Here is a 19,292-nt window from a genome sequence, read left to right on the forward strand (position 1 = left end):
CTCCGAAGCACATCCGCAATCCTCGCGCCACGGACACGTTTTCTTCTCCCTCAAGGCCGTGCCCACTACTGGGCAGCTGGAACATCCAGGGAGAGCTCGAGTGTCATTCCCATCTCAGGGTGACATCAAATCCCACGGTCCTTCCTCACAGGACACCCATAGCTGAAGGCACTTGTAGGAAGTTCGGGTGACAGCCAGACCATCGTCGCTGCCTGCCTTGCCCACAGCTCTGTCCCTTCCCAGGACCACTGGAAGGTAAAAGCCCAGGGACCTTTGTCCTCTCCTGCTCCAACAGGTCAAAGAAAACCAGCTTCCCATCCCAGCTGTCACAGCGTGAAATCTCTACCACAGACATAAAGCGGGGAGACATTAGCTGAACGGGGAAGACAATATTTGTCCCAGGGAACCTTGGAACTTAAATGTGTAGCCTGGAAAGGAGAGGCATGGGGAGTCTGGGGCTGTGGTGACACAGAGTCATGATATAATGATCTAGTACCCAACATGGACCGTACAGAGAGGCCACATCACGCGGTGTGTTTACAGAGCAGCTGTCAGCCACGGAATCGTCCCGCTGCGGACCTGTTTCCTGCCAGCAGCTCCTGGAAGAGTCACTGTCCGCGGAGGCAGGCACAGAGGGGGCGTCAGCACTGTTGACGGTCCTGCTCCTCACCATCAGCTCACGCTTTGCTGCCCCCTTCCTGGGTGGCCTCGCAGCCTGTCACCATGGGACACGGCAGCAAGTTCGCACAGTAAGCGGGGCTGATTAGAATGTTCACCAGAAAATGTAATAAATGAGGAAAACCTATGTGCTGTGTGGTGCAGCTATTTGGTTCATTTGCAAAATTAAGTTGGGAAGGTAGGGGCTGTTACTTGGCCTACAGAATAAAGTAACATTTTACAAAGAGGAAAAATATAGCAGGGAAAAGTAGCCACTATGGAAACTTTCTTAATTAGGATACCATATTGGTTTTCTGTGGCTGCCTAACAGGGCATCTTAAAGCAAGGGAAACGTGTTCTCACTTCTGAAAGCCAGAAGTTCGAAATCAAGGAATCAACAGGGTCCTGCTCCCTGCAGAGGCTTAGGGGAGGTCCCGCCCGTGCTTCCTCTTGCGTGGATGGCTCTAGCACCTGTGGTTCTGCCTGCCTCACTCCAATCTCTGCCTCTTTGTCCACACTTGCTCCTGGGGTGGCAACCACCAGCCTTGTGGCTTTAAATACCACCTGTATGGTGGTGACTTCCAATTTTCTATCTCCAGGCTGACCTCTCCCATGACACCCAGGTCAGTGTGTCTGACTTCCCTGTTCACGTCTCCACTAGGGTTGTGACTCACACTATGAGACAGGACACGCCGCAATCAGACCCCAGCATCTTCCTCATCTCAGGAGTTTCATCCTTGACAGTCTGCTTCCCCTTGTGGCTAGTCAGCGAATCCCACTCTACCCTCCATGGTCACACAGCCCACACCACTAAGCTGTTCAAGCCACACCTGCTCCCACCTGGACCATCTCCCAGCCTCTGCACAGCAGTCGGGCACAGCAGTCGGACGCAGTGGCTTCTCTGCAGTCTCGCTGCTATAGCTCTTGTCCATCTCCTGCCTTCTGTCCATCTTTAGTGCAGAAACCAGGGTCCCCCTCCCTGGGTCTCTTCTTGACTCTTACACTCACACCACTTCTGGTCACCAAATGTGTGAAGCTTTCCATGCCAGTCACTTCCCTGGGACACCAGCTGGGTGTCCCCCATCTCAGTTCCATTCTGACTCCATCTACCTGGAGATAGCTTCAGACCCCACAGGCTGAGAGCTCAGTTACACGAGACCACCCCACTTCAGATGCCATTGCAAGCAGCTGGTACCCAGGTGACCCTCCACTGCTGTCTGACTTGCCTACAATCGCAGGTTCCCAGGACCTCCCTTTGCTTGGATACAAGTATTTGCTTGAGTGGCTCACAGAGCCCAGGGCAGCTCTCACTTAGGTTACCAGCTTACTAAAGGATGAGATGGAGGATATGGATGGACAGCCAGGTGAAGAGAGACGTATGGGGGGTGGAGGTGGGAGGATCCTGAGCATGGAGCTTTTGTTTCCCTGCCGACCTGGAAGCTCTCAGAACTCCACCCCCTCGGGTGTTCATGGAGGCTTCCTTGCAGCAGCATGATTGATTTAAATTGTTGGCCATTTGTGATTGAATAGACCTCCAGCCCCTCTCCCCTCCCTAGAGGTCAAAGGAGTGGGGCTGAAAGTTCTGACCCTCCTCTCATCGTGTTGGGTCTTCCAGCCCGACCCTCCTTAGGTGGTTTCCAAAAGTCAGTATATCAACCTAACAAAAGACACCTTTATGGCTCCTATCACTAAGGAAGTTCCAATGATTGAGGAGCTCAGTGCCAGAAATGGGGTCAGAGACCAAGTGTGCGTTTCTGATGATGAATCAGTCTGTAAGGATCCGATGTGGGACCTGTGTTCTAGCACAAACTTTCTCCTGTTTCTACCAGACTTCATCCTCGTGGTCCCTCCCCAGCCCTCTCAACACCTCAGCTCCCTGTAGGATTTTGGGATCTATCAGCAGCCTCTGTCGGGAAGAAAAGAGAGTGTGGTAGAGGTTGAGCTAATGACACTGTTTATGTTATCTCTGTGAAGAGATTAAAGAAAACTGCCACCAAAATAACAAAACAGAGTTCACCTGGGCACTAGCTGAGCTCACAGTTAAAACGCTGAAAATTCCTTTAACCAGGACCATTCTGCTTTACATCAAAGACAAGCGCACTGTACACACCACAGGAGTGACACTGACAGGGGCAGACAGTTCTACAACAAGGGCCGTTTCCTCTTTCTGTCCTTACTGTCCACAGGTAATAAATAATAAGCTCTTTCTGGGCCATGACTGAGCTTTCGGGGCACAGTCACTGTGTGACGTCACTCCCTTTAACAAGAGATCCTCTGAGGAAGCAAGGCAGCGGTGTCAGTCCACATCTGGAGATAAAGGAAGTCAGGAAGAACCTGGTGAAGTGAGAGGCGTGTATTAGAATCCAATACCCGCATTGCCAGATGAGGCTTTGTGATTCTGAACAAACTAGGCAAAATGTGTGCTCTCTCTGTCCACTTTGTCACTTATAGAGGCAGGAATGCACCTGACCAGGCAGTGGCACAGTGGATAGAGTGCAGGCCTGGGATGCAGAAGACCCAAGTTCAAAATCCCAGGTCACTGGCTTGAGTAGGGCTCACCAGCTTAAGAGCAGGGTTGCTGGCTTGAACATGGAATCATAGGCATGGCCCCATGGTCACTGGCTTGAAGCCCAAGGTCGCTGGCTTGAGCAAGGGGTCACTGGCTCAACTGGAGTCCCCTACTCCTTGGTCAAGGCACATGTGAGAAAGCAATCAATGAACAACGAAGAATTCATGCTTCTCATCTCTCTCCCTTCCTGTCTGTCTCTCCCTGTCTGTCCCTCTTTCTGTCGCTCTCTGTCCCTCTTGCTGAAAAAATAAAAAATAAAATAAAGACAGGAACACTACCTCTTACCTGGGACATTATAAAGGCTTAAACAAATTTGGACAATGAAGAGCTATTCCATAGTAAATTTCTTCCTGGTACTTAAAAATCCTTCTCAAAGAGGATGTGGGTGGACTGAGGTCTAAAACTTGGACCCTTGATTCCCAGTTAGGTGACAGGCGCCTTCCTCCCTGCCCGCCCCATTCAGGACCATGGTGCTCACTTCTGAGCCAACAACTGACTTTTCCCTAGTCAGTGTAGGCTGAACCTCTTGGGATACGTTAGTCTCTGTGAGGATGGTGATCCTGAGTAAGACACAGTCAGCATTCACTGGAGTTTTCACCATGTGCTCAGGAGACAAGTAAAGCAAATCCTGCCTGTGGCAACCCTGACACCAGGTTCTGATCCAATCATGAGTCAGCTCATCAGAGCAGTAAACCCATCACATGCCCAACTTCTGGTGCCCAAGTGTCTGTGGTGTGAGCCTATCACCTCACTATGGAGCATCCCCTAACCCTGGTCGGCAAACTGCGGCTCGCGAGCCACATGCGGCTCTTTGGCCCCTTGAGTGTGGCTCTTCAAAATACCACATGTGGGCGCTACCTCAATAAGGAATGTACCTATCTATATAGTTTAAGTTTAAAAAATTTGGCTCTCAAAAGAAATTTCAATCGTTGTACTGTTGATATTTGGCTCTGTTGACTAATGAGTTTGCCGACCACTGTGAGTAGTTCTGTTAAAAATGGAAAGACCCCTCCCCCAAAGGACCTGCCTACCACTGTCTGAGGAAGGAAAAAAAGTCACTAATAGCAAAAATTTTTCTGACATTGATTTGACAGTAAATGTCCAATATAAATTCACAGATAACACTGCATCCAACTCTAGTTTCTCAAAGAATGTAAGTATGATCCCCCCACAAACATGTCTCAATAGTCCATGAATGCCAGACATATTTTCAAAAGGAGCCAAAACAGTTCTATACAGTTCTTCTTCATTTTCCCAACCTGAAAACTGTAATTGGTTATTTAATAAAGTCATTTGAGCAGGACCTTGCAAAAAAAAGTAATTTTAGATAGGGATTTGTTCACTGTTCTTTCAAAGTAGGACCAAAGTGATTTCTTTGAATTAGATTCTACCAACTGGAGTTTTCTTTCTAAGAAAGAATAGACTTAAATTATACCTGCACCTACTGATGTTTACTTTGATATCCATGAGGTTTTTCTGTTTGGTTGGTTGCTTGGTTGATTGGTTGGCTGGTCAGTTTTGAATAGAGAGACCATAGTGCACTGAAATCAACCTGGCCTAGACAAAGTTGCTAATAACCTACAAGTGACCTCAGGTAAGGCATCACTCAGTGGTGTTGGTATATGAATAGCAGTCTGCTAGTGACAAGTATCTGTATTCCATTGGGCATCGATTAATACTTTTTTTTTCAAAGAAAATTGGGATTATTGGTCCATCAAGGAGTCAGTTAAAGGGAGGCCAGTTAAGAGCCTTCATTTTGTGCCCTGTATCTATTGATAATCCCACGGCAGCCCTAGAGAACATTAAGAAGTTGCAGTTAATCATACTTAAATGGCCTCTACCAACATCAGTGTGTCAGGCAAGCTCAGAGCTGAATCCTCTGATGAGGCTTCAGTGCTGGTGTTTTGTGTTTTGCTTGTGATGAGATCCTCATGCCCAGTGTGTGAGGGGCTTAGTTCATGTGTCTTTGTTTAATGGAGGAACATATTTTTCCAGAGATTGGATGTTTTTGAGCAGAACCAAAGGGTTTTTGAAAACACACACACAAACAAAAGACAAAGGCAGTTTGAATAAGCTCGTGCACTTTGGAAAGTATTAGAATGTGACCCCAGAGTTCTAAGCCACCAAGGGCAGAGGAGATGTTCTCACTCTGAACACTGTCTATGTGTACATGTGTCTCATCCTTACCCCACCCAGCTCTCTGCGTGATCCCACCAGAGTCTAGATGTTCTGCTGTGTTCTAAGGATGCAACTTAAATTATGGTATGTTTGGGTCAGGCACAGTGTAATTTGTGTCCAAACTATGGGAAATCATCATCCACCATGTCACCCGTCATACTTTCCATAGTACTGAGTCCTTGGGATGTGTCTGTCATGTGGGAGGTATTACAGAGTCCAACATTGGACTTAAAGTCGTGAGCATACGCAGGAAATCAGGCCTATTTATCTGCATTGTCACACATGCTGGTGAACTTAACACCAGTTTTGGGATCTGTTCTGATCATGCCTACATTTATTCTTTTGGACCCTTTGTTTGAATCATTTATATTCTGCTTTTTTAAAAAAGAAAGAACACATGTGTATAATGTGACGAATGCTTCTCACTTGTCTCTTTTGCCTCTGCAGGAGGGATTTTTGAAACTGTGGAGAATGAACCCGTTAATGTTGAAGAATTAGCATTCAAGTTCGCCGTCACCAGCATCAACAGGAATCGAACCCTGATGCCCAACACCACGTTAACCTATGACATCCAGAGAATTAACCTTTTTGATAGTTTTGAAGCCTCACGGAGAGGTAACTATTCTTGCACTTTTAAAAGCTTTTCTGGCTGACGTGTCTGCCCTACAGGTCGCCTTCCTTTTGGTAGAGCCGCCCAGTGTGTGTGGCCTTCCCAGCAAGCTCACCCCTCAGCACCCTCCAGTCTCTGATGAGCTGGCTCAGCTGTGGACGGGAAGCATCAGGCTGGGTCTGCCTCTCCTCCCGGGGCTGAGACGCCAGCGTGACACTGTGTGGTGCAGTCAAATGGAACTTTGTGGAAGGTCACATCCACCGAACATGTGCACATGCCCACAACACACATCACCCCTGAATTTTAAGTTGCAAACCACTGGGCTTTCCCAACATCTCCCTGATTGTTTCTTTAACCCCTTTCCACACAATCATAGAAAAATAAAAATTACAAATGTTGAATCATTATGTTGTACACCAGAAACTGATAGAATGTTAGATGTCAATTACACCTTAATAATAATAATAAAATGGTAAAGATAAAAGAAAGAACATACATGGAACCACACTATAAAAACAAATCATTGAATTGGGCTGGACACTTAGGGCCTGAGACGTATACATTGTGTGCTCTGTGTGTCCCAAAATGTGGTAAGGAGCCTCACAGGAGAAATTAATTAATTAATTAATTAAAATTAAAGAAGAAAAGATAAAACCTGTGAGAGCGGTCTCTGCAGTCACTCATTGGATTCTCTTTTGGCCTTGGAACAGAAAGTTCCCAAAAGCCATCTAATTTATGTGCAGACTGTGAGGTTTGTCTCATAGAAAGAGTCACTGTGATAATGGGTCTTGTTTCAATACACAGTTCTGAGAAGGGTCTTTGAAACTTGGCCACGTTCTATACACCTGGAGCTTGGCCTTGACCAAGAGTGTTTGGAGACACGATCCAGGTGTTTGTGTGAAACAAAGCCCGCTCATGGCCCCAGAACAGGAAGGGCTCATTCGGTCCGGAGGAGTACTGTGCCCAACAGACACACCCCAACACCTGGGCTGCCGTAAACGCCACGTTCACGTTGATCTCTAAGTAGCTGAATACTGGTTGTTTCCACATAGAATCAACCCACTTCAATGTGCTCACCCAACACAATCTTCTGAAAGAGTCTCTGTGTTCATTACAAACAAAATGTAAAACTTATTTTCCTGGAAGCAAAGATGAAAAGTAGACAGTATAATGATTTCTTTTTCTGTCTATGGCATTACCTTAGTAATAGAATATTTTCTTTTAAAGATGGATAGAGCTGTAGATATTATATAGGTCAGTGTTGTCTATGAACAGATGATAAAACTTTATATTTATATGGCATTTTCAAGTTTACAAGGCATCTTTATATAACTTGTCTCCACAGGTAAAATCTCTAACTTCCTTCTCTCTCTCTCTCTCTCTCTCTCTCTCTCACACACACACACACACACACACTCTCTCTCTCTCTCTCTCTCTCTCACACACACACACACACTCTCTCTCTCTCACACACACACACACACACACACTCTCTCTCTCTCTCTCTCACACACACACACACACAAGCACACAAAAGCATTGTCAAGTACCTCAGAAAGCCAACCAGATTTAACAACTTATACTTCAACCCACATGCCAGACTTATAAATTAAACAACCCCAAAGCTCCTCAAAACTAGTAATTTACTGACTAAAAGAATTTCCTGAGCTAAAGGAACCCTCCATCTGTTGCTCACACCAGACAAAACAACAGCTCGTATACTCTGATGCTCTCATTTTTTTTTGCCAACCAATAAAAACACCCCCAGAAAAATGGGCTTTCTACAATAAGGACAACATCGACCTCTAGCACAGAGTACAGAACTACATACCTTCCTGCTCTTGGGGTGGGTCAGTGCTGGAGAGCAGGACATTTCCTTGTGCAGGACAATCAACATCAGCTGTCCCAGAGATAGCTGAAGTTCTGCTCTCAAAATTTTATTTATTAATTTTTTTCTCTTGGCCCTGGCTGGTTGGCTCAGTAGTAGAGCATCAGCCTGGCATGTGGAAGTTCTGGGTTTGATTCCCAGTCAGGGCACACAGGAGAAGCAATTATCTGCTCTCTTCCCCTCCCCCTACCCTTCCCCCTTCTCTCTCTTTCTGTCTTCCCCTACTGCAGCCATAGCTCAAATGGTTTGAGCAAGTTGGCCCCAGGCACTGAGGATGCCGAGCAATGGCACAGAAGCCCCAGATGGGCAGAGCATTGCCTTGTAGGGAGCTTACCGGGTGGATCCTGGTTGGGGCACATGCAGGAGTCTGTCTCTCTGCCTCCCTGCCTCTCACTTAATTAAAAAAAAAAAAAAACTCTCTTGATTTGGAGATTCTGACTAAGCCATGTAATTTTTCTACTTACTTTTATTTGTAGAATGACATTATCATAAACATTGCCACAATTTTATTTATATATTTTAGCTATAATCTAATTCAAATATTCAATGATCTCTTGGCAGTTTCAAATTCCTTTAAACTAGCATTAAAGTATAAATTTGAAATGTTTTTAAATTTATATTTAATGTCAGCATAAATTTATATTAGCATAAAATGAGTAGGCACTATTTTGCATGGTTGTAGAAGATAACATTTCCTAACCTTTCTGGAAGGGAATTTGTTTAATTTGTATCAAGTGTCTTAAAAATATTAATACCCTTTAATTGCAGTTGGTTATCTACTCTAAGAAAGCAATGTAAAATTCAGAGAAAAATAAAAGAACTAAGATAACTGTTGTAATATTATTTTTTTAATAGCCCAAACTTAGGAGCAGGTTAAATATTCAATATTGTAGGAATAGTTAAATAAATGATAACATATCATGATATGGGCTCTTCTACAGACACTAAAAATATACTCATGAAGAATTTGTAATGACTTGGGGAAAATGGACACACGCTAGTGTGCAAATTATGTTTAATAAAGAAAGTGATGCATCAGCCCTGGCTGGTTCAGGGCACACAGGAGAAGCTACCATGTGCTTCTCTCCTTTCCCTCTCCCCCTTCACTCCCTCTTCCTCCTCCCGCAGCCAGGGACTCGATTGGTTCAAGTGTGGTCCTGAGCACTGAGGATGGCTTCATCAGGGTGTGACAGCCTCAGGTGCTAAAAATAGCTTGTTACTCAAGCATCGGCCCCATACAGGGTTGCCAGGTGGATCCTGGTTGGGGCACATGTGGAAGTCTACCTCACTATCTCCCCTCCTCTCACCAAAATAAATAAATAAGTAAGAAAGTCATGAATCAAACTGTACCCATCTAATAACTCGATTTGTTTTTATAAATTGAAACACCAAAATAAATAGACTTTATCTAAAGATGATGAAATGTCATAGCCATTTTTCTTCCTTACACTTTTAAATATTCTAAATTCTCAATCAGCATACATGATCTTACAATGAGAAAAATCATTGAATGTTATAAGTTAATGTTTAAATGCAGGTTGACTTAGTCTCATGAGGCTGCCTGTGGGCTGGTGTTGAGTTGAGAGATGTCAGATCTGAGCTGGGTCCCAGGGCTCTGCCACTGCCCAGGGGCCCTGACATATTTCATTGTCTGTGACAGTGGGCTGGACATGATGTCTCTTAGCATCCCTTTAAGCTATGCTATCCCACCCTTCTGTGAGTAATTAGGAATTGGTACCACTTAATGCTCTTTAGCAGTTTTCCAATAGCAGCTGAAGCACTTTGCTGTCATCCAGAGCACCTGCTGACTTCTGTGGACACGTTAATATCCCCACTGCCACCCTGCCGGGTGACACACTCCCTTCATGTGAGGTTCACTTAGCAAACGCTGCAGAGTAGCTCTGACTGCCCCTGGTACCACTTACCAGGCAGGGGCTTAGACGTCACCTAACAAAGGTCATGACGTGAGACCTGCATCACTTTAATTTGCAGGGAGTGACCCTGGAACATGTTTTTAATCAGTCCCACATCCATCCTCAGCGTGTGAGCATCTGACGGGCTCTGGTCACGGGATTGCGCATGCAGGTGGAAAGGGATCACAGAAGGAAACAGTGAACTCATGGCTTTCTCTCTCTCTCTCTCTCTCTCTCTCCTTGTCCTGCTCTCTCCCTTCCCATCTGGGGCGGCAGCATGTGACCAGCTGGCCCTTGGCGTGGCCGCGCTCTTTGGCCCATCCCACAGCTCCTCCGTGAGTGCTGTGCAGTCCATCTGTAACGCTCTCCAGGTCCCACACATCCAGACCCGCTGGAAACACCCCTCAGTGGACAACAGAGACCTGTTTTACATCAACCTTTACCCGGACTACGCAGCCATCAGCAGGGCGATCCTGGACCTGGTCCTCTACTACAACTGGAGAACCGTGACCGTGGTGTACGAAGACAGCACAGGTAGGACTCACCTGGCCATGCCTGCAAACGGAACCTGAACATTCTGTGGGGCCGACGCACCAGGTGGAGGGCATGGGAACACTCCTTTATAAGAAGCCGATGGAGAGTGTTCTAATTTAGGAATGCCCTGGCAAGATCATTCTTATTTCTTTGAGGAGGTTGAGTTCTCTTTTTCTTTTTTTACAATTTTATTTAGAAAATTAAATTTAATGGGGTGACGCTGATTAATAAGAGTATATAGGTTTCAGGTAAACATTTCTACAGCATTTCAACTGCTGATTGTGTTGTTAGGAGGATTTATGTTTAAAAAGAAATATCAACTTTTAGATATATATATATATATATATATATATATATATATCAACTATATATATATATATATATATATATATATATATATATATATAGTTATCTAATCAAAATAGGAAAGATGTCATTTCATGTTTCCAATTTGGTTAGGACTGGGGCCCAGACTCCATTCCTTGAACAATGCAGAGAAAGTTTGAGAACGACCATCAAGTATGGTTCTGACTTGATGACTAGCCACATAAACATCCAGACAAGCTTCTAAAGTGGGTTCACAAAGAGGGATCTGCTCAGAAGCTATTTCAGCAAAGCTGACGTTTTCATGGGGAAGGGAGCATGACTCGCGGAAGATGGAGCCCCGAGTGACGCTTGCATTGTGCCACCTGCTTGTTGTAGGCTGACAGACAGATGTGTGGTGCCCAGCACCTGCTCTCACCAGACATGTTCCCTGACCTTCCCTCATTTGACGTTTCCTTTAATGGGACTTTCCCATTTGTCTTAAGACCACATTTAGGGACTTTTTGGAGTTCAGTCCCCCCTTTTATTCAGTTTAGATCCTGCTGGTGACCCTCCATAGTCCACAAAAGAAAGTCCAGGTCCTCCTGGTTGACAGCTGCTCACTAGCCCTTTGTCTTCATCGGTCTGGCACCAGCTTCGCTGCAGTCCCCGGGCTCTCACCACAGCTCTGATGAGCCGGGCATCCTTCTGTAATACTCACCCTGCCCCCCGCCCTCCCCTCCCTTCTTCTCGGAGGTTGGCCCTTCACTCTGGAGAGATTCTCCAGGGTGCTGAGCCCCCTCATTCTCCATAGTAACTCATAAACATCACTTCCTCCCTCAAACTCTGAGACCACCACAGGGTTCAGTGCCACTTCGTAAGTATAACCATCCCATCATGTTTCAATTCTCTGTTTAAGTTACAGAACTTTATCTTAATTATTTTTATAATCTGCTGCCTAACACAGCCCTGGTCTATAGGAAAGTGCTTGCTAATACCCATGGAAGGAGTGATATTACTGTTGACCCTTGAACAACCCAGGTTTCAAATGCCCCAGTTACTTACAGGCATGTTTTTTATTTTAATAAACATGCAGCTGACCTCCTTGTCCTGGGGTTTACAGCCAAGGATTCAGCCAACTGCAGATCAGAACCAGCAGTGAAAGTCCATGGATGCAGAGAGTCACTGTAGGCGGTGTTCATGCCACTGCACAGAGGGACTTGAGCAGCCTCAGGCTTTGTGTCCATGGGGCCCTGCAGCTTGTCCCCAGGATACCAAGGGACGACTGTATTTACTTTCTGAATGTTTTTCTCCAATACTTAAAATTAGCTCCATTCTTTGATATACACTTTTGGTAGTAAGACTAATAAAATGATCAGTAAAAAATTAATAAAGCAAAGCACTTAAGCACTTAAAACTTTTTAATGGTTCGTGCTAGTAGTTTTTCATTCGTCCCAGTCCCTCTCACTGAACACCACACTCGCTGTCCCCAGAGGAGGAGCTGAGCCTCTCTTTGTCACTAACGTTGGTTCCATGTTAAACTGTCAGGTGAAAGAGACCATTCTGGCCAGAAATATGCAGATATGTATTTTCTTATACTTCATCTCCTTTTAGGAAAAAAGTGAAGGTAACTGATGTATAATTTATAAATGCTATATTCAAAGCATTTATACCAGGAAGGATAAGCCACAAGCAGTCATATTTCTGCAGTTTCACCTGCTTGCTGTGAAGGAAGAATGTTTATAAAATGAACGCCCCATCCAAATAAAGACCCTGAGGACATTAGATTGTATGTACTGCATTTTTCACTCCATAAGACGTGCCTGACCATAAGACACACTTAGGGTTTTAAGGAGGAAAATAAGAAAAAAAAAAAGTTCTGAACCAAATGGTGTGTTAAAATATTTAATAAAACACCATATTTTTCATTCCATAAAATGCACGAGCATTTCTCCCTCCACTTTTGGGGAGAAAAAAAGTGCGTCTTATGGAGTGAAAAATACAGTAAGTATATTTAGGTCTTCCGTGTTGCCTATTTCTGTGAACAGAAAACCCTGTGAGTAACAGACTCAACCGTTTCTCACCACTGCAGGTGGTCCCGCAGGGTCTCCACCCTCTCCAGGAAGTGGGGCCACCTAAAATGAAAGCAAATCAATACATTATATCGGAACTTCTGAGTTCTGTTTAAGAAACAGTTTAACCAAAAGTGTGAGCACAACTGTTGTAGATTTCAACTTGCATTTAGACAAATATAACTCATAAGAGCACGACAAAAGTTGGGGCCCTCATCACTACTGTGACATCTGGTGAGCACCCATAGGAATGGCTATTTTTGCAGAGGAGAAAGTTCAAACTACCATTTCTGTCACCTTCTGTAACCCACTGAGTCTCCTCCTCCTCTTTGCTGAGTTCACCTGTGCTCTGCAGCTCAGTGCACACCTGCTCAATCTGAAAGTCCAACGTGAGCTTGTGTGTTGCCCTGTGTGTTGTGTGATTCATATGAACACGATGGTGCCCACAGAGGCATTAAAAATGTAAATGAGTAATCAACTGGGCCAGTTCATTCAAAGCCCAGAGGGTAAGCTGGTCAAGGGTGCTCAATAAAGCAGACCTCTTTGACTTTGGGTTGAAGACTGTTTGACTCAGGGTTTGGGTGGCAGTGATGATTAAGCCATAGAAAGCAGAAAATTTAGCACCTGAAGGAAGAGAAAGGGCTTTAGTGTTTCAGCACCCTCATCCCCAAAAGACACAGCAGGATTTGGTTCCATGAAGAGCGCACTCTCGGGTCTGTATCAGTTGAACAGAGGAGCTGGTGAAATGGGCTGAAACCTGCACAGATGTCTGGGGCATGAAATGGCCCGTAACTCCCAGAGAAGCCAGTGGGAGCGTGTGCGTGTCTTTAAGGACAAAACTCAATCCACTCAGAACCAGCAGGCAGCATTCTGTCCCCTAGAAGTGACAATACAGGAGACCCTTAGGGACTTTGGGGGAGTCATGTTTCCTCTTGCATCCTCTCTCCCTCCCTCGTGACCTGGCTGTTCCTCTTTCCACCTCCCAGCTCTCTCTGATTCTGCCATTTGGAGGTGACCGGGCCATGAGAAACCGCTGCTCACGGGTCACCCGGAGCTGCATCAGCCCCGGGGGGAGCCCAGCTCTGCTTCCCTCACAGTCCTCAGGAAGAGCCGAGCAGCTGAGTGCTGGGAGCAGCGGGGACATCAGCAGTTTCTGCTTCTCAGCAAGGGGGAACCACGGCAAACTGTCCTCTAAAGGTCAGATGGCCTGGGACAAAGGCTCTGTGGACCACAGGGGATCCATCCAGGCTCTGCTATAGGCTGGGGAGTGAACAGGCTCGGTGTCTCTCTGACCTTCATTTACAACAAGCAAGAGGGCCAGCCATGTGGTTGATCAGAGTATGGGGTGGGTAGGAGAGGAGAGCCTGTAGATCCTGGGGCTTTTTACACCTGGGAAGAGCCTCTGCTCCTCATGAAACAGGGTGGGAGGCACTGAGAGTTTTCTGTAGATGGGCAACACGGCCAGGGTTACCTCCTGGAAGACCAGTCTGGCCATTGCACTGGTAATGCTAGGAGACCAGGGTGAAACAAGGAAGCTCCTGCAAAAGTGAAGCAGGAGAGGGGGGATAGCAATAGGGGGTGAGATAGGCTCAGGTTCTGGAAACATTTTGAATGCTGGGCTGTTGATGCCCAAGGGAGTGGAGGTTGAGAGAGAGAAATAGAAAGAGGACTTGGAGCTTTCTCGCCTGACTCAGCAGATGGGGTTGCCTTTACCTGGTGTGTGTGTGGGGGGGGGGGGTAATTTGGAGAACTGAGAATACATCCCAAGTTCGATCAAGACCACATTAAGTTCAAGTCTGCAATGTCCACTGGAGCTCAGGAGTGCGGTGTGGACTGTTGATAGAAACTTGAGAATCCTCAGCACACAAACAGGACAACGGGGCCACCAAGAAATGGGTTCCAGCCAGATGCCACTGCCCTGACTTCGCAACATGTGGCTGTCAAGAGCTTTTTTTAGGTTTTTTTCTTTCTTTTTTTCTGCCTGTGGTTGCCCTAAGTCATTTTTCTTAACACATCAGCACCGTGAGATTTATGACATACAGGTCACAGGAATGAACTGCTAGCTGTCACTTGACATGGAGGCTCCCTGCTTTGCCGTGAGGGTTAATGGAAATGAGAGGAGCGCGCATAAAGGTGTCAGTGATAGAAAGGGAGCAACTAGGTGAACAGCATAAGGGAAATGACCACAAGTGTCACAAGCAAATTCTCGAGCACCGTGAGCCCTGCCCTGTTGTAGCTACTTTGTATAAGCAAAGGATTTTGTATGCTCAGCTGCCCTGCGAACAAGGGAAATAGCAGCTCTTACGGCTGTGTTTGAACAGTGACTTGGGTTTGCTACATTTATTATATTTCCTTCCATTTCCCTTAGAAAACAGGTAGAAGATATATCATCCAGAACCAAGGATCTTAACTGGAGGCCTATGGTTGAGACTTGGAGAAAATTAACATTTTAGCCTCAATGACCAAGCCAAAATAAAAGATTCTGTATATGATCAGTGTCAAATAAGAAAATAAGTGCAGCCTGACCAGGGGGTGGCACAGTGGATAAAGCATCAGCCTGAGATGCTGAGGACCCAGGGTCGAAACCCCAAGATCACCGACTTGAGTGCAGGCTCAATGGCATGAGCTCAGGGTTACCAGCATGAGCATGGGGTCATAGACATATGCTCTATGGGGTTACCCATAGAGCATAGGCTTGAGCAAGGGGTCACTGGCTTGGCTAGAGGCCTCCCCCCATCAAGGCACAAATGAGAAATCAATCAGTGAACAACTAAGGTGTCACAACTATGAGCTGGTGCTTCTCATCTCTCTCCCTTCCTGTCTGTCCTTGTCTATCTGTCTCTCTCTCTCTCTCTCACTAAAAAAAAAGAATAAGTGAATTTTTCACCTTCAGCCATCCCGACTTGCCCCATAGGGCTGCCGTGAGTGCTGGCCTTAACAAACCCTGTGCTCCTGCCTTCCCACAGCCCCCCAGATTACTGGGGGGGGGGGTCGTGGCTCTGGATACTAACAAGATGACAATTTGTAACTTTTTCCTCCACTCTCATCCTTTCCCCCACATTTACTCACCCCATCTCTTGGCTGGAGTGCTATTCAAACATGAAGAATTCTACAGAGAAAACCCATCTTCAGGTATTGCACGCTGGGTGTATGAGTTTTCGCAGCCATTGATATCAGGACCTCTTAAGCCCTGGCTGGTTGGTTCAGTGATAGAGCATTGGCCTGGCGTGTCAATGTTCCAGGTTCAATTCCCAGTCAGGGCACACAGGAGAAGTACCCATTTGCTTCTCCAACCCTCCCTTTCTCTCTTTCCATCTCTCTCACTCCCCTCCCCCCATGCCATGGCTCCACTGGAGCAAGTTGGCCCTGGGTGCTGAGGATGGCTTCATGGCCTCCACGTCAGGGCACTAAGAAAGATCAGTTGCTGAGCAATGGAGCAATGCTCCAGATGGGCAAAGCATCACTCCCTAGTGGGCTTGCTGGGTGGATCCCGGTCAGGGCACATGCAGGTGTCTGTCTCTCTGCTTCCCTTCCTCTCTCTGAATTAAAAAAACAAAATGATACTAGGACCTCTTCTATGAGGTCCTTTGTGAACAAGGGACACAATTTCTCTTTGGAACGTCTTGCCTTTTTTTTTTTTTAATGCACTTTAAAAAATCCTGTGTCTGAAGATCTGCACTTAAAAATGCTGTATTTCCCTGGGCAAGTCACTCATGCTCCCCCTCCGCAGTCTAGTTTTTCCTCCACCCTGGAGGAGATGGAGAGGGATACCCTGAAGAGTCCTACTCGGTCTGAGTTATTAATACACCAGCAAGTTTGTGAAACGCCGTTTCTGAGTTCAAATGAAGAAGAAATTAACATTTAAAATGTGCGATCCTATCTTCAGGTCCTGTGGCTGATTACATTCACGTTTAAGGCACCAAGCCTGCCGCTGTGGTTTAATGAACTGGGAATTGGATTAAGGCTTGGAAAACTTAAGTAGTTTTCTTTTGAACCAATGCTTATTAAATATAACTGACACTGTCCAGAAATAGATTGGGCTGCCCCACAAGACAGAGAATTTGTCACACCGAGATGTCCGGCAGCAGCTGTCTGCAGGGGACTCACGCATCAAGGAGGACTTGACCTGTAAGGTCTCTTCCAATTCTTGGCATCTATAACTCATTCTCAGAGCCACTCCAAACAAGTAACCTCACTGTGCCTCCGTTTCCCTGCTACAAAACATCCCTGGCAACGCCCCACCTCAGAGGTGTGTTCTGAGGTTCATTGAGCTATTTATAAGGCATGTAACCTACTTCATAAAAAAGTGTGGTGGGGCAGCAGAAACAGCACAGTTTATTATTATATAAGGAGAAGTCCTGGGAAATTTTAAATGCCTGCTGGAAATAGGTTCTGTTTTCTCGGCCCATGCTCCCCCTGTCCCCACTGTCACCCGATGTTCATACAACTCAGCATGTTTCTTTGTCATATCTGAGTGCAGAGTAGATAGGTGGCCCAAAAATAGAGTGTTTGGAATTGCCACTTGGACCCTCTGAAAGCTATCTCTCTATGCAGAACCCAGCCCAAATGCGTGGGAAATAAACAGGCTCCTTGCTGGAAGGTGCTGTTCAAACCAAGGGTGTGGTTTCCGGTTGCATTCCTGGCAGTGGGGGCAGGAAAGGAGAGTCCCTGTATTGTTCATAGCTACAGGTGTGTCTTTTTCTTTAGGAAGATTTGAACTTGGAGAAATGTTGCAAGAGATGTGCAAAAACACCCCACCCCCTTCACCCAGATTACTCCGTTGCCCCTTGTGTGGTGCGCTGTGGCTCTCCCTGCGCACACAGCGACAACAACCGTCATGATGAGTGGCATTGTTGCTGAGCCATTTCACAGGTGTTATGACATCATTACCCCTAAATACATTAGTGTGTATCCTAAGAATAAGGACCTTCCTTGTTGTAACCACACCACAATTATCAAATACCGAAAACTTGATGCTGATACAATTCTATTAACACATGAGTAAGTAACAGTAAGAAAAAAAATCTCTTCAGAAAGGACTGGGGTTAGAGGGCTGGGGAACGCTGGTGCTTGGTGGCCACAGGGCCTCAGGGCACATTAATCCTGAGCACCCACTGCCTTCCTGTGACCAAAGGGAACCATAGTTTACCATCCAGAAAGTGTTTTTGTCCCTGGCACAGACAGGCCAGCTCGGGGTGCTCGTAGCCAAGAGGGTTGAAAGCTCTCTGGCCTTTTTACCTGATCAGAGGGACCCAGAGTCCATGGACCCCACCGCCACTCTATGGAAGAGTCACCTGTGCCTGGTCGTCCTCACACTCTCCCCATAGGGAAGGGCTGGTGGAGACACACATGTGCTGAGTCTGGTTCTCTCTAAATGCTTCTGAAGTGACCAGAATTGGACCATGCACATGTGCACCCTGCATGGGTATACATACATGTTTTTCCAGTTCCTCTCATTGTCCCACTCATCGCCCTTACGCACTGTTTGCAACCTAGAATCAGCCACTGTGATCAGTTGTCATGTCCCTTCAGCCTCCCCTTTGGTGTGAAACCGTTCAACCTTCCTTGTCCTTTCCTGACCTTGACATTTTTGAAGAGTCCAGGTCGGTTTCATTGCAGGATGGCCCTCTGTTGGGTTTGCTGGTTGCTTCCTCATCTTCATGCGATTTCTCAAGTCCCACCACCACCATAGGCTAACAAACCCCACCACCCTCACCGTGCACCTGTGTGTGCCCTTACTGCTCTTGGTACCTGAGTTAGTTAGAGCTGGGAGCTCGGCTTGGTGCGGCAGGGCTGGCTTCCGAAGTCGAGGACCATTCACCAAGTTAGGAGCTCAGCCTGAATCAGTTTACTTTCCCTGGAGGAATTATTTAGTTAGCAAATAATCTTTAGCTCTCCTTTGCAATGAGTTGTGAATGATTGGTGGATTGCTGCAAAAAAATTGCAAATAAATAGGAACTTCTTTCAATTTTGTCTGCTGAGAACTGGAAGAGCCATGTGGATTGTACATTCTGCAGCTTCTTCTAAGCAAACGGTGGCTTTGGAAGAGCAATGCAAGGCTCCCTGCTCCCTGCTCATGCTCTGCCCACAACCTGGGGCCGTAACCTTTAACTCTGCTGACTTTCCCTCATCCTGAGCTGGTCCACCTGTGTGCAAGCAAGGTGGGAATGTTAGGGGCTCAGCAGTGAGTTTTCCCAGAGATCAATCTAGTCAGTGAGAAACTGATCCTCAGTAGTGAGCTGTTCTCCTTCCTCCTCTATTGGTATTAAAATAACTGTTTTTTGTGAAACAACTGTGGAAGTGCACGGTCACTTTTTCCGAGGAGAGAGAGGTTATTTATCAATGGTCTCATCTGCCAAAGGAATGTTGGAGGCTTTGTGCTGGTCCGTTTCCCTCCTCTGTTTATTTCCACAGTTATTTGTTTATGAAGTGAGTGAGTGAGCGGTTCTGTCAGCTGGTTAGTGGACCCAAAACCTGAGTCAGGAGAATTCCTGATTTGCTGAAAGAGCCCTAGATCAGGAGTCACAAGGTCAGCCTGGCTTCAAGCCCTAAGACAACCTTGAGGATG

At 46.2% G+C, this 19,292-nt stretch overlaps 1 protein-coding gene across 4 annotated transcripts in view; it reads left to right on the top strand.

Annotated features, from left to right (window-relative positions):
• GRIK1 (glutamate ionotropic receptor kainate type subunit 1) overlaps positions 1-19,292 on the top strand; it is a 323,076-nt gene that overhangs the window by 193,126 nt on the left and 110,658 nt on the right. For all 4 annotated transcript variants that reach the window (XM_066370386.1, XM_066370384.1, XM_066370387.1 and 1 more), the window contains exons 2-3: positions 5,852-6,019; positions 10,092-10,349. In XM_066370386.1, coding sequence (XP_066226483.1) covers positions 5,852-6,019; positions 10,092-10,349 — 426 coding nt within the window. The remainder of the gene's footprint in view (positions 1-5,851; positions 6,020-10,091; positions 10,350-19,292) is intronic.

Source organism: Saccopteryx leptura, chromosome 2 (genome assembly GCF_036850995.1).
Source record: "Saccopteryx leptura isolate mSacLep1 chromosome 2, mSacLep1_pri_phased_curated, whole genome shotgun sequence".
NCBI classification, from domain to species: Eukaryota; Metazoa; Chordata; class Mammalia; order Chiroptera; family Emballonuridae; genus Saccopteryx; species Saccopteryx leptura.